The sequence below is a fragment of the Hirundo rustica genome, unplaced genomic scaffold, assembly GCF_015227805.2.
Source record: "Hirundo rustica isolate bHirRus1 unplaced genomic scaffold, bHirRus1.pri.v3 scaffold_277_arrow_ctg1, whole genome shotgun sequence".
NCBI lineage: Eukaryota > Metazoa > Chordata > Aves > Passeriformes > Hirundinidae > Hirundo > Hirundo rustica.
The window spans coordinates 1-15,863 of NW_026690329.1; the positions used below are offsets into that span (position 1 = coordinate 1).

General features: G+C 61.5%; 1 protein-coding gene across 1 annotated transcript in view; it reads left to right on the top strand.

Annotated features, from left to right (window-relative positions):
- Window positions 1-363: 363 nt before the first annotated feature.
- The window catches only part of LOC120747894 (mucin-17-like), a gene marked incomplete at its 5' end in the record, with an annotated part of 37,818 nt that continues 22,318 nt past the window's right edge, over window positions 364-15,863 (top strand). Inside the window, 6 exons of the mRNA XM_040053944.1 lie at window positions 364-2,006; window positions 2,141-3,075; window positions 4,465-8,206; window positions 9,311-9,739; window positions 10,454-14,490; window positions 14,896-15,757. Of these exons, the coding sequence (XP_039909878.1) occupies window positions 364-2,006; window positions 2,141-3,075; window positions 4,465-8,206; window positions 9,311-9,739; window positions 10,454-14,490; window positions 14,896-15,757 (11,648 nt within the window). The remainder of the gene's footprint in view (window positions 2,007-2,140; window positions 3,076-4,464; window positions 8,207-9,310; window positions 9,740-10,453; window positions 14,491-14,895; window positions 15,758-15,863) is intronic.

Consider the following 15,863-nt stretch of genomic DNA (forward strand, 5'->3'; position numbering starts at 1 on the left):
ACCACCCCTGAGACCTTTCTTCCACCCCTGGCACCACCACACCCCTGACCACCACACACCACCTCCTCTGAGACCAACCACCACAGTAAGTGGGACCCCCCAAACAACCCCTGAGGGCACCACATCATTCCCTTGGACCCTCCATCCCAGAGACCCCAACCACCTTCACGGGGGACAAACACCAGCCCTGAGACAACAACATTTCCTGGGGCCACCCACGACCCCTGGGGCCACCGCGACATTCCCTGAAAGCACCAGCCCTGAGACCCCCCAGCACAACCCCTGAGACAACCACAACACGTGGTGCCACCACGACCACCCCCCTGGGACCACCAGCCGCTGAGACGACAACATTTCCCTGAGACCACAACAAGCCCTGGGACCACCACCACATTCCCTGAGGCCACCAGTCCTGAGACCACAGCCACCTTCCCCTGAGTCCATCAGCACAATCCCTGTTGTCACCACCACCCCTGAGACCATCTCCACCACCCCTGGCACCACCACAACCCCTGGCACCACCACCACCTTCTCCGAGACCACCACCACAGCAAGTGGGACCACCCAAACAACCCCTGAGAGCACCACATCATTCCCCTGGACCTCCATCCCAGAGACCACCACCGCCTATGGGGTCACCACCTCCTTCATGGGCACGAACACCAGCCCTGAGACAACAACGTTCCCTGAGACCACAATAAGCCCTGGGACCACCGCGACCTTCCCTGAGACCTCCAGTCCTGAGATCACAACAGCATTCCCTGGGTCCATCAGCACCACCCCTGAGACCATTTCTGCCACCCCTGGTACCACCACAACCCCTGAGACCACCACCACCTTCTCTGAGACCACCACCACCGAAAGTGGGACCATGACAACCCCTGGGACCACCACGACATTCCCTTGGACCTCCAGCCCTGAGGCCACCACCCTGCATGGGGCCACCACAACCTTCCCTGGGACCACCACCACAACCCCTGGGACAAACACCACCCCTGAGACAACAACTTTCCCTGAGAGAACCACGACCTCCGGTGCCACCATGACATTCCCTGGGACCACCAGTCCTGAGACCACCAGCACCATCCCTGGTATCACCACCACCCCTGGGATCAGCACCACCCCTGAGACCATCTCCACCACTCCCACAACCACCACAACCCCTGACACCACCACCACCTTCTCCGAGACCACCACCACAGCAAGTGGGACCACCACGACTGGTGACACCACAACTTCAGTTGGGACAAGCACTGTCCAAGGGACCACTACAGCAATCCCTGGGACCACCACCCCTGAGATCACAACCGTCTCCCCTGGGACCACCACCATAAGTGGGACCACCATGACCTTCCCTGAAACCAAATCCCCTGAGACCACCAGCACCATGCCAGAGACCCCCACCAGTGCTGAGACCATTTCTGCCACCCCTGACACCACCACAACCCCTGACACCACCACCACCTTCTCTGAGACCACCGCCACTCTGAGTGCAGCCACCCAGACAACCCCTGAGAGCACCACGTCTTTCCCTTTGTCCTCCATCCCAGAGACCACCACCACCATCCCAGAGACCACCACCACCATCCCAGAGACCACCACCGCCTACGGCACCACCACCACCTTCATGGGGACAGACACCAGCCCTGAGACAACAACCTTCCCTGAGACCACCACGACCCCTGGGACCACCACCACATTCTCTGGGACCACCATGGCTGAGTCCACCAGCCCAGAGACCACCACATCACCTGGGACCACCACCACCACAATCCCTGGGACCATTTCTACAACGCCTGAAGCCAGCACGACCATCCCTGAAACCACAATTGCTGAGAGCACCAGGGCCCCATGGACCACCACGACCTTCCCTGAGACCACCATGGCTGAGACCACCACTCACCCAGGGACCACTCCCACCATCTCTGAGACCATTTCTGCCACCCCTGGCACCACCACAACCCCTGAGACCACCACCACCTTCTCTGAGACCACCACCACAGCAAGTGGGACCACCCAAGACATTCCCTGCGACCACCACCCCTGAGATCACACGCACAGTCCCAAGGAGCAACCCCCACAAGTCCTGGGACCATTTCTACAACCCCTGAAACCACCACGTCCATCCCTGAAACCGCAGTTCCTGGGACAGCCACGACCCCTTGGACCACCACGACATTCCCTGAGACCACCAGCACATTCCCAGGGACCACTCCCACCACCCCTGAGACCATTTCTGACACCCCTGGCACCACCACAACCCCTGGCACCACCAGCACCATCCCCGTGATCACAACAACATTCCCTGAGATCTCAACAGCCTCCAGCACCCTGGTGACCATCGCTGAAAGCAGCAGCCCTGAGACCACCACCAGCACAGCCCCTGAGACAACCACAACACTTGGTGCCACCACGACCACCCCCAGGACCACCAGCGCTGAGACAACAACGATCTCTGAGACCACAACAAGCCCTGGGACCACCACCACATTCCCTGAGACCACCAGTGCTGAGACCACAGCCACCTTCCCTGAGTCCATCAGCACAATCCCTGTTGTCACCACCAGCCCTGAGACCATCTCCACCACCCCCACAACCACCACAACCCCTGACACCACCACCACCTTCTCTGGGACCACCACCACAGCAAGTGGGACCACCACTACTGGTGACACCGCAACTTCAGTTGGGACAACCACTGTCCAAGGGACCACCACAACAATCCCTGGGACCACCATCCCTGAGGTCACAACTGTCTCCCCTGGGACCACCACCACCACCACAAGTGGGACCACAGCGGCCACCGGGACCACCCTCCCTGAGAGCACCACAGCCACTGGCCACACCACGACCGTCCCTGGATCCACCAGCCCTGAGACCACCACCTCAACACCTGGGATGACCACCACTGCTGAGACAACAACATTCCCTGAGAGCAGCACCCTTGAGACCAGAACAACCTCTGGCAGAACGTTCCCTGAGACCACCAGGCCTGAGACCACCACCACCGTAAGTGGGACCACCAGCACCATTCCTGGTATCACCGCCACCTTCTCTGAGACCACCACCACCACTGCAAGTGGGACCACAACGACACCAGGAACCACCAGCACCATCCCTGGGACCATTTCTACAACGCCTGAAACCACCAACAACATCCCTGAAATCACAATTCCTGAGAGCACCAGGGCCCCATGGACCACCACGGCATTCCCTGGGACCTCCAGCCCCAGGATCTCAACAGCATTCCCTGGGTCCATCAGCACCACCCCTGAGACCATTTCCACCACCCCTGGTACCACCACAGCCCCTGACACCACCACCACCTTCTCTGAGACCACCATCATGGTAAGCAGGACCACCACAGTGACCCCTGAGACCACCACGTCTTTCCCCTGGACCTCCATCCCAGAGACCACCACCACCACCAGCCCAGAGACAACCACGGCACCTGGTGCCCACCACGACCATCCCTGGACCACCAGCCCTGAGACCACCACCATAAGTGAGACCACCGTGACCCCTGTGTCCACCAGGACATTCTCTGGGACCACCACCCTTGGGACCACCACAGCCCCTGAGACCACCACCACTGAAAGTGAGACCACAATGACCCCTGGGACCTCCATGACATTCCCTGAGACCACCAGAACAATCCCTGGGACCACCACCGCACCTGAGACAACCACAACCCCTGACACAACCGTCCCTGTGACCTCCAGCCCTGAGACCACCACGACCCCTGGGACCACCACCACATTCCCTGAGACCACCAGAACAATCCCCGAGACCACTCCCATGAGTCCTGAGACCATTTCTACAACCCCTGACACCACCACAACCCCTGACATCACCACCACCTTCTCTGAGACCACCACCACCGTAATCGGGACCACTGTGACACCTGGGACCACCGTCACCGGGACAACCACCCCCTCTTGGACCACCTCCACCTTCCCTGTGACCACAACCACAACCCCCAGGACAAACACCCATCCTGAGACAACAACGTTCCCCGAGAGCACCGCGACCCCTGGGACCACCACAGAATTCCCTGGGACCACCAGTCCTGAGACCAACACCACCCCTGGGACCTCTCCCACCACCCTTGGAACCGCCACGATCCCTGACACCACCACCACCTTCTCGGAGACCACCCGAATTGGGACCACCACGACCCCTGGGACATCCACATTATTCCCTTGGTCCACCATCCCTTGGACCACCACCACCATGGCTGAGACAAGAACAACCCCTGGTGCCACCACGACCATCCCTGAAGCCACCACCCCTGAGACAGCAACATTCCCTGGGACCACCTCAACCCCAGGGACCACCTTGACCATCCCTGAAACCACCAGCCATGGGACCACCACCTCTTCTGGGGCCACCACCACCATCCCAGGGACCACCACCTCAACACCTGGGACAAACACCACCCCTGAGGCAACAACCTTCCCTGAGACCACCAATTCTGAGACCACCAGGCCTGAGACCACCCCCAACCCAGGGACCACCCCCACCACCCCTGAGATCGTTTCTGCCACCCCTGGCACCGCCACAACCCCTGACACCACCACCACCTTCTCTGAGACAACCACCACCACCGTAATTGGGACCACCACCACCCCTGGCACCACCATCCCTGGGTCTACCAGCCCTGAGGACACCACCTTTCCTGGGACCACCACCACAACACCTGGGACGACCACCACCCCTGAGACAACACCGTTCCCTGAGACCACCACGAGGCCCAGCACCTCCTCAGCATTCTCTGGGACCACCCTCACCGAGACCACCACCGCCGTTAGTGGGACCACCACGACCAGACCTGAAACCACCAGCCCTGAGACCACCAGCACCATCCCAGGGACCACCCCCACCACCCCTGAGACCATTTCTGTCACCCCTGGAGCCACCACAACCCCTGACACCACCACCACCTTCTCTGAGACCACCACCACCACAAGTGGGACCACCACAACAACCCCTGAGACCACCACGTCTTTCCCTCGGACCACCATCCCTTGGACCACCACCACTATGGGTCAGACAACCACAGCACCTGGTGCCACCACCACCAGCCCTGAGACCACCACCACTGTGAATGGGGCCACCACCAGCCCTGAGACCACCATGACCACTGGGACAAGCAACATTGATGGTACCACGGCTACAAGTGGGACCACCACCATCCCAGAGACCACCACGGCCTCTGGGACCACCACAACCTTCCTTGAGACCACCAGAACAATCCCTGAGACCACTCCCACCACCCCTGAGACCACTTCTACCACCCCTGGCACCACCACTATCCCTGACACCACCACCACCTTCTCTGAGACCACCACCACCACCGTAATTGGGACCACCACCACCCCTGGGTCTACCAGCCCTGAGGACACCACCCTTCCTGGGACCACCGCCACAACACCTGGGACGACCACCACCCCTGAGACAACACCGTTCCCTGAGACCACCACGAGGCCCAGCACCTCCTCAGCATTCTCTGGGACCACCCTCACCGAGACCACCACCGCCGCTAGTGGGACCACCACGACCAGACCTGAAACCACCAGCCCTGAGACCACCAGCACCATCCCAGGGACCACCCCCACCACCCCTGAGACCATTTCTGTCACCCCTGGAGCCACCACAACCCCTGGGACCACCACCACCTTCTCTGAGACCACCACCACCACCTCTGGGACCACCACAACAACCCCTGAGACCACCACGTCTTTCCCTCGGACCACCATTCCTTGGACCACCACCACCATGGCTGAGACAACCACAACCCCTGGTGCCACCACGACCATCCCTGGGGCCACCAGTGCTGAGACCACCACACCCTCTGGGGCCACCACCAGCCCTGAGACAACAACGCTCCCTGAGACCACTGTGACCCCTGGGACCACCACCACCTTCTCTGGGACCACCACCATCACCCTGGGGATGACAACAACCCATGAGACCACCACCACCCCTGGAACAACCACGCCCTACGGGGCCACCACCATCGTCCCTTGGGCCACCAGCACAACACCTGGGACGAACATCACGCCTGAGACAACAACGTTCACTGAGAGCTCCACGACAGGTGGGACCACCTTCCCTGAGACCACCACCACTGTGAATGGGACCACCAGAACCACTGGGGCCACCACCACCATCCCAGAAACCACGCGCCCTGAGACCACCACCCCTTATGGGACCACCACCATCTTCCCTGGGACCACCACTCCTGGGATCACCAGCACCCTCCCTGAGACCACCAGCACCATCTCTGGAACCACCACCACCCCTGAGACCATTTCTGCCACCTCTGGCACCACCACAACCCCTGACACCACCACCACCTTCTCTGAGACCTCCACCACCAGAAGTGGGACCACCACAACAACCCCTGAGACCACCACGTCTTTCCCTCGGACCACCATCCCTTGGACCACCACCACCATCCCTGAGACAACCACAGCCCCTGGTGCCACCACGACCATCCCTGAAACCACCACCCCTGAGACCACCACCACTGTGAATGGGGCCACCACCACCCCTGAGACCACCATGACCACTGGGACAAGCAACATTGATGGTACCACAGCTACAAGTGGGACCACCACCATCCCAGAGACCACCACGGCCTCTGGGACCACCACAACCTTCCTTGAGACCACCAGAACAATCCCTGAGACCACTCCCACCACCCCTGAGACCACTTCTACCATCCCTGGCACCACCACAACCCCTGACACCACCACCATCTTCTCTGAGACCACCACCACCACCATAATTGGGACCACCACCACCCCTGGCACCACCATCCCTGGGTCTACCAGCCCTGAGGGCACCACCCTTCCTGGGACCACCGCCACAACACCTGGGACGACCACCACCCCTGAGACAACACCGTTCCCTGAGACCACCACGAGGCCCAGCACCTCCTCAGCATTCTCTGGGACCACCCTCACCGAGACCACCACCGCTGTTAGTGGGACCACCACGACCAGACCTGAAACCACCAGCCCTGAGACCACCAGCACCATGCCAGGGACCACCACCACCACCCCTGAGACCATTTCTGTCACCCCTGGCACCACCACAACCCCTGACACCACCACCACCCTCTCTGAGACCACCACCACCAGAAGTGGGACAACCAACGTTGATGGTACCACGACCACAACTGGGACCACCACCATCCCAGGGACCACCGCGACCTCTGGCACCACTGTGACATTCCCTGAGACCACCACCATCCCTGTCACCACCACAATCCCTGACACCGCCACCCCTTTCTCAGAGACAACCACCACTGTAAGCAGGACCACCACAACGACCCTCGAGACCACCCCATCATTCCCTTGGACCTCCCTCCCTGAGACCACCACCACCACCCCTGGGACCCCCACAGGACCTGAGAACATTTCTACCACCACTGAAACCACCACCACCACCCCTGAAATCACAGCTCCTGAGACCACCAGCACTCCTGGGACCACCACAGAGTTCCCTGGGACCTCCAGCCCTGAGACCACCAAAATCCCTGAGACCACCAAAATCCCTGAGACCACCACCACCACCCCTGGGACCACCACAGGACCTGAGACCTTTTCTACCACCACTGAAACCACCACCACCACCCCTGAAATCACAGCTCCTGAGACCACCAGCACCCCTGGGACCACCACAGAGTTCCCTGGGACCTCCATGCCTGAGACCACCAAAACCCCAGGGACCACCACGTCTTTCCCTTGGTCCACCATCCCTTGGACCACCACCACCATGGCTGAGACAACCATAGCACCTGGTGCCACCACGACCGTCCCTGGGACCACCAACCCTGAGACCACCAAAATCCCTGAGACCACCACCACCACCCCTGAAATCACAGCTCCTGAGACCACCAGCATGTCTGGGACCACCACGACGTTCCCTTGGACCTCCCTCCCTGAGACCACCACCACCCCAGGGACCACCACCACCACCCCTCAGACAACCACCACCCCTTGGACCACCGCAATATTCCCTGAGACCACCCATCCTGAGACCACCAGCACCGTCCCTGTGCCCACCACCAGTGCTGGGACCACCCCCACCTCCCCGTGGTCCCCCACCACCCCTGAGACCACCACAGCCCTTGGGGTCACCTCCAGCCCTGAGACAACCGTGACACCTGGAGCGGCCACCAGCCCTGGCACCAGCAGTGCCCCTGGGACCACCACGGCCTGGGGGAGAACCACCACACCTGGGACCAGCCCACCTGGGACCACCACACCTGGGACCATCACACCTGAGACCACCACACCTGGGACCACCACACCTGGGACCACCACACCTGAGACCACCACACCTGGGACCACCACACCTGGGACCACCACACCTGAGACCACCACACCTGGGACCAGCCCACCTGGGACCACCACACCTGGGACCACCACGGCCTGGGGGACAACCACCACACCTGGGACCACCACACCTGGGACCACCACACCTGGGACCACCACAGCCCCTGAGACCACCACACCTGGGACCACCACACCTGAGACCACCACACCTGGGACCACCACACCTGAGACCACCACACCTGGGACCACCACACCTGGGTCCACCACACCTGAGACCACCACACCTGAGACCACCACACCTGGGACCACCACGGCCCGGGGGACAACCACCACACCTGGGACCACCACACCTGGGACCACCACACCTGGGACCACCACGGCCTGGGGGACAACCACCACACCTGGGACCACCACACCTGGGACCACCACACCTGGGACCACCAAAACTGGGCCCACCATGGCCTGGGGGACAACCACCACACCTGGGACCACCACACCTGGGACCACCACACCTGAGACCACTACACCTGAGACCACCACACCTGAGACCACCACACCTGGGACCACCACACCTGGGACCACCACACCTGGGACCACCAAAACTGGGACCACCACACCTGAGACCACCAAAACTGGGACCACCACACCTGGGACCACCACACCTGAGACCACCAAAACTGGGACCACCACACCTGGGACCACCACACCCGGGACCACCAAAACTGGGACCACCACACCTGGGACCACCACAGCCCCTGAGACCACCACACCTGGGACCACCACACCTGGGACCACCACACCTGGGACCACCACGGCCCGGGGGACAACCACCACACCTGCACCTGGGACCACCAAAACTGGGACCACCACACCTGGGACCACCACACCTGGGACCACCAAAACTGGGACCACCACACCTGAGACCACCACACCTGGGACCACCACACCTGAGACCGCCACAGCCCCTGAGAGCACCAGGACCCCTGGGACAACCATAACTGCTCCTGGGACCATCACAACCAGTCCTGGGACCACCACCACCATGACTGGGACAACAGTGACACTTGGGACCACCGTCACCGGGACAACCACCCCCTCTAGGACCACCTCCACCTTCCCTGTGGCCACAACCACAACCCTGGGGACAAACACCCGTCCTGAGACATCAACGTTCCCCGAGAGCACCGCGACCCCTGGGACCACCACGGAACTCCCTGGGACCACCAGTGCTGAGACCACCACGGCATCTGGTACCACCACGACATTCCCTGAGACCACCAGAACGATCCCTGAGACCACCGCCACCACCCCTGAGACCATCTCCACCACCCCTGGCACCACCAAAACCCCTGACACCACCACCACCTCCTCTGAGACCACCACCACCAGAGGTGGGACTACAACGACACCAGGGACCACCACCACCACCCCTGAGACAACCACCACCCCTTGGACCACCGCAATATTCCCTGAGACCACCCATCCTGAGACCACCAGCACCGTCCCTGTGCCCACCACCAGTGCTGGGACCACCCCCACCTCCCCTTGGTCCCCCACCACCCCTGAGACCACCACAGCCCTTGGGGTCACCTCCAGCCCTGAGACAACCGTGACACCTGGAGCGGCCACCAGCCCTGGCACCAGCAGCGCCCCTGGGACCACCACGGCCTGGGGGAGAACCACCACACCTGAGACCACCACACCTGAGACCACCACACCTGGGACCACCACGGCCTGGGGGACAACCACCACACCTGGGACCACCACACCTGGGACCACCACACCTGGGACCACCACGGCCTGGGGGACAACCACCACACCTGGGACCACCACACCTGGGACCACCACACCTGGGACCACCACGGCCTGGGGGACAACCACCACACCTGGGACCACCACACCTGGGACCACCACACCTGGGACCACCACGGCCTGGGGGACAACCACCAGACCTGGGACCACCACACCTGAGACCACCACAGCCCCTGAGACCACCACACCTGGGACCACCACACCTGAGACCACCACACCTGGGACCACCACACCTGGGACCACCAAAACTGGGACCACCACACCTGGGACCACCACACCTGGGACCACCACAGCCCCTGAGACCACCACACCTGAGACCACCACACCTGGGACCACCACACCTGAGACCACCACACCTGAGACCACCACACCTGGGACCACAACAGCTCCTGAGACCACCACACCTGAGACCACCAAAACTGGGACCATCACACCTGAGACCACCACACCTGAGACCACCACACCTGGGACCACCACACCCGGGACCACCAAAACTGGGACCACCACACCTGGGACCACCACACCTGAGACCGCCACAGCCCCTAAGAGCACCAGGACCCCTGGGACAACCATAACTGCTCCTGGGACCATCACAACCAGTCCTGGGACCACCACCACCATGACTGGGACAACAGTGACACTTGGGACCACCGTCACCGGGACAACCACCCCCTCTTGGACCACCTCCACCTTCCCTGTGACCACAACCACAACCCCCGGGACAAACACCCGTCCTGAGACAACAACGTTCCCTGAGAGCACCGCGACCCCTGGGACCACCACGGAATTCCCTGGGACCACCAGTCCTGGGACCACCAGCACCGTAACTGGGACCACCAGTGCTGAGACCACCACGGCATCTGGTACCACCACGACATTCCCTGAGACCACCAGAACGATCCCTGAGACCACCGCCACCACCCCTGAGACCATCTCCACCACCCCTGGCACCACCACGACCCCTGACACCACCACCACCTTCTCTGGGACCACCACCACCAGAGGTGGCACCAGTACAACCCCTGGCACCACCATGACGTTATCTTGGCCCACCAGCCCTGAGACCACCACCAGTCCTGAGACCATTGCTACATCCCCTGACACCACCACAACCATCCCTGGTACATCCCTTCCTGAGACCTCCACCTCTTCTGGGGCCACCACCACCAACCCTGGGACCACCAGCCCTGAGATGACAACCACCAGCCCTGAGACCACCACTCCATATGCGACCACCACCCCAACAGCTGTGACAAACACCATTCCAGAGACCACCATGACCTCTGAAACCACCACCCCTGACACCACCACCACCTTCTCTGAGACCACCACCACCAGAGGTGGGACTACAACGACACCAGGGACCACCACCACCATCCCTGAGACAACCACAGCACCTGGTGCCACCACGACCGTCCCTGAAACCACCAGCCCTGAGACCACCACCTCCTTTGGGACTACCACCATCTTCCCTGGGACCAACACCAACCCTGGGACCACTACATTCCCTGGGACCACAACAAGCCCTGAGACCACCACAGAATTCCCTGGGACCACCAGCCCTGGGATCACCAGCTCCCTCCCTGTGATCACCACCAGTGCTAAGACCACCACAACACCTGACACTGCCACAGAATTCCCCTGGACCACCATCCCTTGGACCACCACCACCATCCCTGAGACAGCCACAACCCCTGGTGCCACCACGACCATCCCTGGGACCACCATCTCCTATGGGACCTCCACAAACTTCCCTGGGACCTCTTCCACTGGTCCCAGCAGCACCACATTCCCTGGGACCACCACCCTGTCCTCTGAGACCACCGCCACCGTAATTGGGACCACAGTGACACCAGGGACCACCACGACATTCCCTGAGACCACCAGCACTGAGACCACCACTGCCTACAGGACCACCACCATCTTCACTGGGACCAACACCAACCTTGAGACAACAACGTTCCCTGAGACCACCTCGACCCCTGGGACCACCACAGAATTCCCTGGGACCACCAGCCCCAGGATCACCAGCACCATCCCTGAGACCACCACCAGTGCTGAGACCACCACAACACCTGAGACCACCACGTCATTCCCCCGGACCACCATCCCTTGGACCACCACCACCATCCCTGAGACAGCCACAACCCCTGGTGCCACCACGACCATCCCTGGGACCACCAGCCCTGAGACCACCACACCCTATGGGACCACCACCATCTTCACTGGGACCAACACCTCAGCACCTGGGACCACCACTGCCCCTGAGACAACAACGGTCCCTGGGGCCACCACGACCGGTCCTGAGACCATCTCTACCACTCTCGTCACCTCCACTGCCCCTGGCACCACCACGATCCCAGACACCACCGCCACCACCGGGACCACGGCCACCACCCTTGGGACTTCTCCCACCGGTTCTGGGACCACCCCTAACCCTGAGAGCACCCCCAGAACCCCTGGAACAACCACCAGCAGCCCTGGGACCACCACTATGGCACCTGGGACCTCCGAAACCACCCCTGGGACCATCACCATCACACCTGGGACCAACACCACCACCCCTGGGACCACCACCACCACACCCACGACCACCACCCCTGGGACCAACACCACAGCTGGGACCACCACAATCATACCTGTGGCCAACACCACGACATCTGTGGCCAACACCACCACCCTTGGAACCAACACCATGACACCTGTGACCACCACCACCACACCTGTGACCACCACCACCCCTGGGACCACCACAATCACACCCGTGACCAACAACACGACATCTGTGGCCAACACCACCACCCCTGGGACCACCACCACCACACATTGGACCACCACCATGACACCTGTGGCCAACACCACCACCCCTGTAACCACCACCACAGCTGGAACCACCACAATCACACCCGTGACCAACAACACGACACCTGTGGCCAACACCACCACCCCTGGGACCAACACCCCACCTGTGGCCAGCACCACCTCACCCACGACCACCACCCCCATGACCAACACCATGCCACCTGTGACCACCACCGTGACACCTGGGACCAACACCACCACCCCTGGGACCAACACCACCACACCTGTGGCCAACACCACCACGACACCCATGACCACCACCCCTGGGACCAACACCACCACACCTTGGACCACCACCATGACACCTGTGGCCAATGCCACCACACCTGGGAGCAACACCACCTCTGTAACCACCACCACACCTGGAACCACCACCCCTGGGACCAACACCACGACACCTGTGACCAACACCACCACACCTGTGACCAACACCACCACATCTGAGACTACCACCACCCTTGGGATGAACACTACCGCATCTGTGGTCAACACCACCACACCTGTGGCCAACACCACCACCTCTGTAACCACCACCACCCCTGGAACCAACACCCCACCTGTGGCCAACACCACCTCACCCACGACCACCACCCCCATGACCAACACCATGCCACCTGTGACCAACACCGCGACACCTGTGGCCAACACCACCACACCTGGAACAACCACCACCACACCTGGGACTATCACCATGACACCTGTGGTCAACACCACCCCCCCTGGGACCACTACCACAGCTGGGACCACCACAATCACACCTGTGACCAACAACACGACACCTGTGGCCAACACCACCACAACTGTGACCAACACCACCCCTGGAACCAACACCACCACCCCTGGGACCACCACCATGACACCCATGACCAACACCACCACACCTGGGACCAACACCACGACGCCCGTGGCCAATGCTACGACATCTGTGGTCACCATCACCACACCTGTGGCCAACACCACCACGACACCCATGACCACCACTCCTGGGACCAACACCACCACACCTGGGACCAACACCACCACACCTGTGGCCAACACCACCACGACACCCATGACCAACACCCCCGTGGCCAACACCACCACCCCTGGGACCATCACCATGACACCTGAGGCAAATGCCACCACACCTGGGACCAACACCATCACCCCTATAACCACCACCACAGCTGGGACCACGACAATCACACCCGTGACCAACGCCACCACACCTGGAACCAACACCCCACCCGTGGCCAACACCACCTCACCCACGACCACCACCCCTATGACCAACACCATGCCACCTGTGACCACCACCGTGACACCTGTAGCCAACACCACCACACCTGGAACAACCACCACACCTGTGACCAACACCGCCACCCCTGGGACCATCACCACAGCTGGGACCACCACCACCACACCTGGGACTATCACCATGACACCTGTGGCCAACATCACCACCCCTGGGACCAACACGACCACACCCGTGACCAACACCACCACCCCTGGGACCACCACCACCCCTGGGACCACCACCACCACCACTGGGACCACCACCATGACACCTGTGGCCAATGCCACCACACCTGTGGCCAACACCACGACACCTGGGACCATCACCACCCCTGGAACCAACACCATGCCACCTGTGACCACCACCGCGACATCTGTAGCCAACACCACCACACCTGGAACAACCACCCCACCTGTGGCCAACACCACCTCACCCACGACCACCACCCCCATGACCAACACCACCACACCTGTGACCACCACCGCGACATCTGTAGCCAACACCACCACACCTGGAATAACCACCACACCTGTGGCCAACACCACCACACCTGGGACCATCACCACCACACCTTGGACCACCACCATGACACCTGAGACCAACACCACCTCTGTAACCACCACCACACCTGGAACCACCACAATCACACCCGTGACCAACACCACCACACCTGTGACCAACACCACCATGACACCCATGACCAACACCCCCGTGGCCAACACCACCACACCTGTGACCAATGCCACAACATCTGTGGTCACCATCACCACACCTGTGGCCAACACCATGACACCTGTGGCCAATGCCACCACCCCTGGGACCAACACCACCACCCCTGAGACCAACACCACCTCTGTAACCACCACCACACCTGGAACCACCACAATCACACTTGTGACCAACACCACCACACCTGTGGTCAACACCACCACACCTGTGACCACCACCCCTGGGACCAACACCGCTGTGACCACCACCACACCTTGGACCACCACCATGACACCTGTGGCCAATGGCACCACCCCTGGGACCAACACCACGACACCTGGGACCACCACCATGACACCTGGAACCAACACCACCACCCCTGTGACCAACACCACCTCTGTAACCACCACCACACCTGGAACCACCACAATTACACCCGTGACCAACACCACCACACCTGGGACCAACACCACACCTTGGACCACCACCATGACACCTGTGGCCAATGGCACCACCCCTGGGACCAACACCACGACACCTGGGACCACCACCATGACACCTGGAACCAACACCACCACCCCTGTGACCAACACCACCTCTGTAACCACCACCACACCTGGAACCACCACAATTACACCCGTGACCAACACCACCACACCTGGGACCAACACCACCATGACACCCATGACCAACACCCCCGTGGCCAACACCACCACCCCTGGGACCATCACCATGACACCTGTGGCCAATGGCACCACACCTGGGACCAACACCACCACACCTGGGACCATCACCACTGCTGGGACCACCACAATCACACCCGTGACCAACAACACGACACCTGTGACCAACACCAC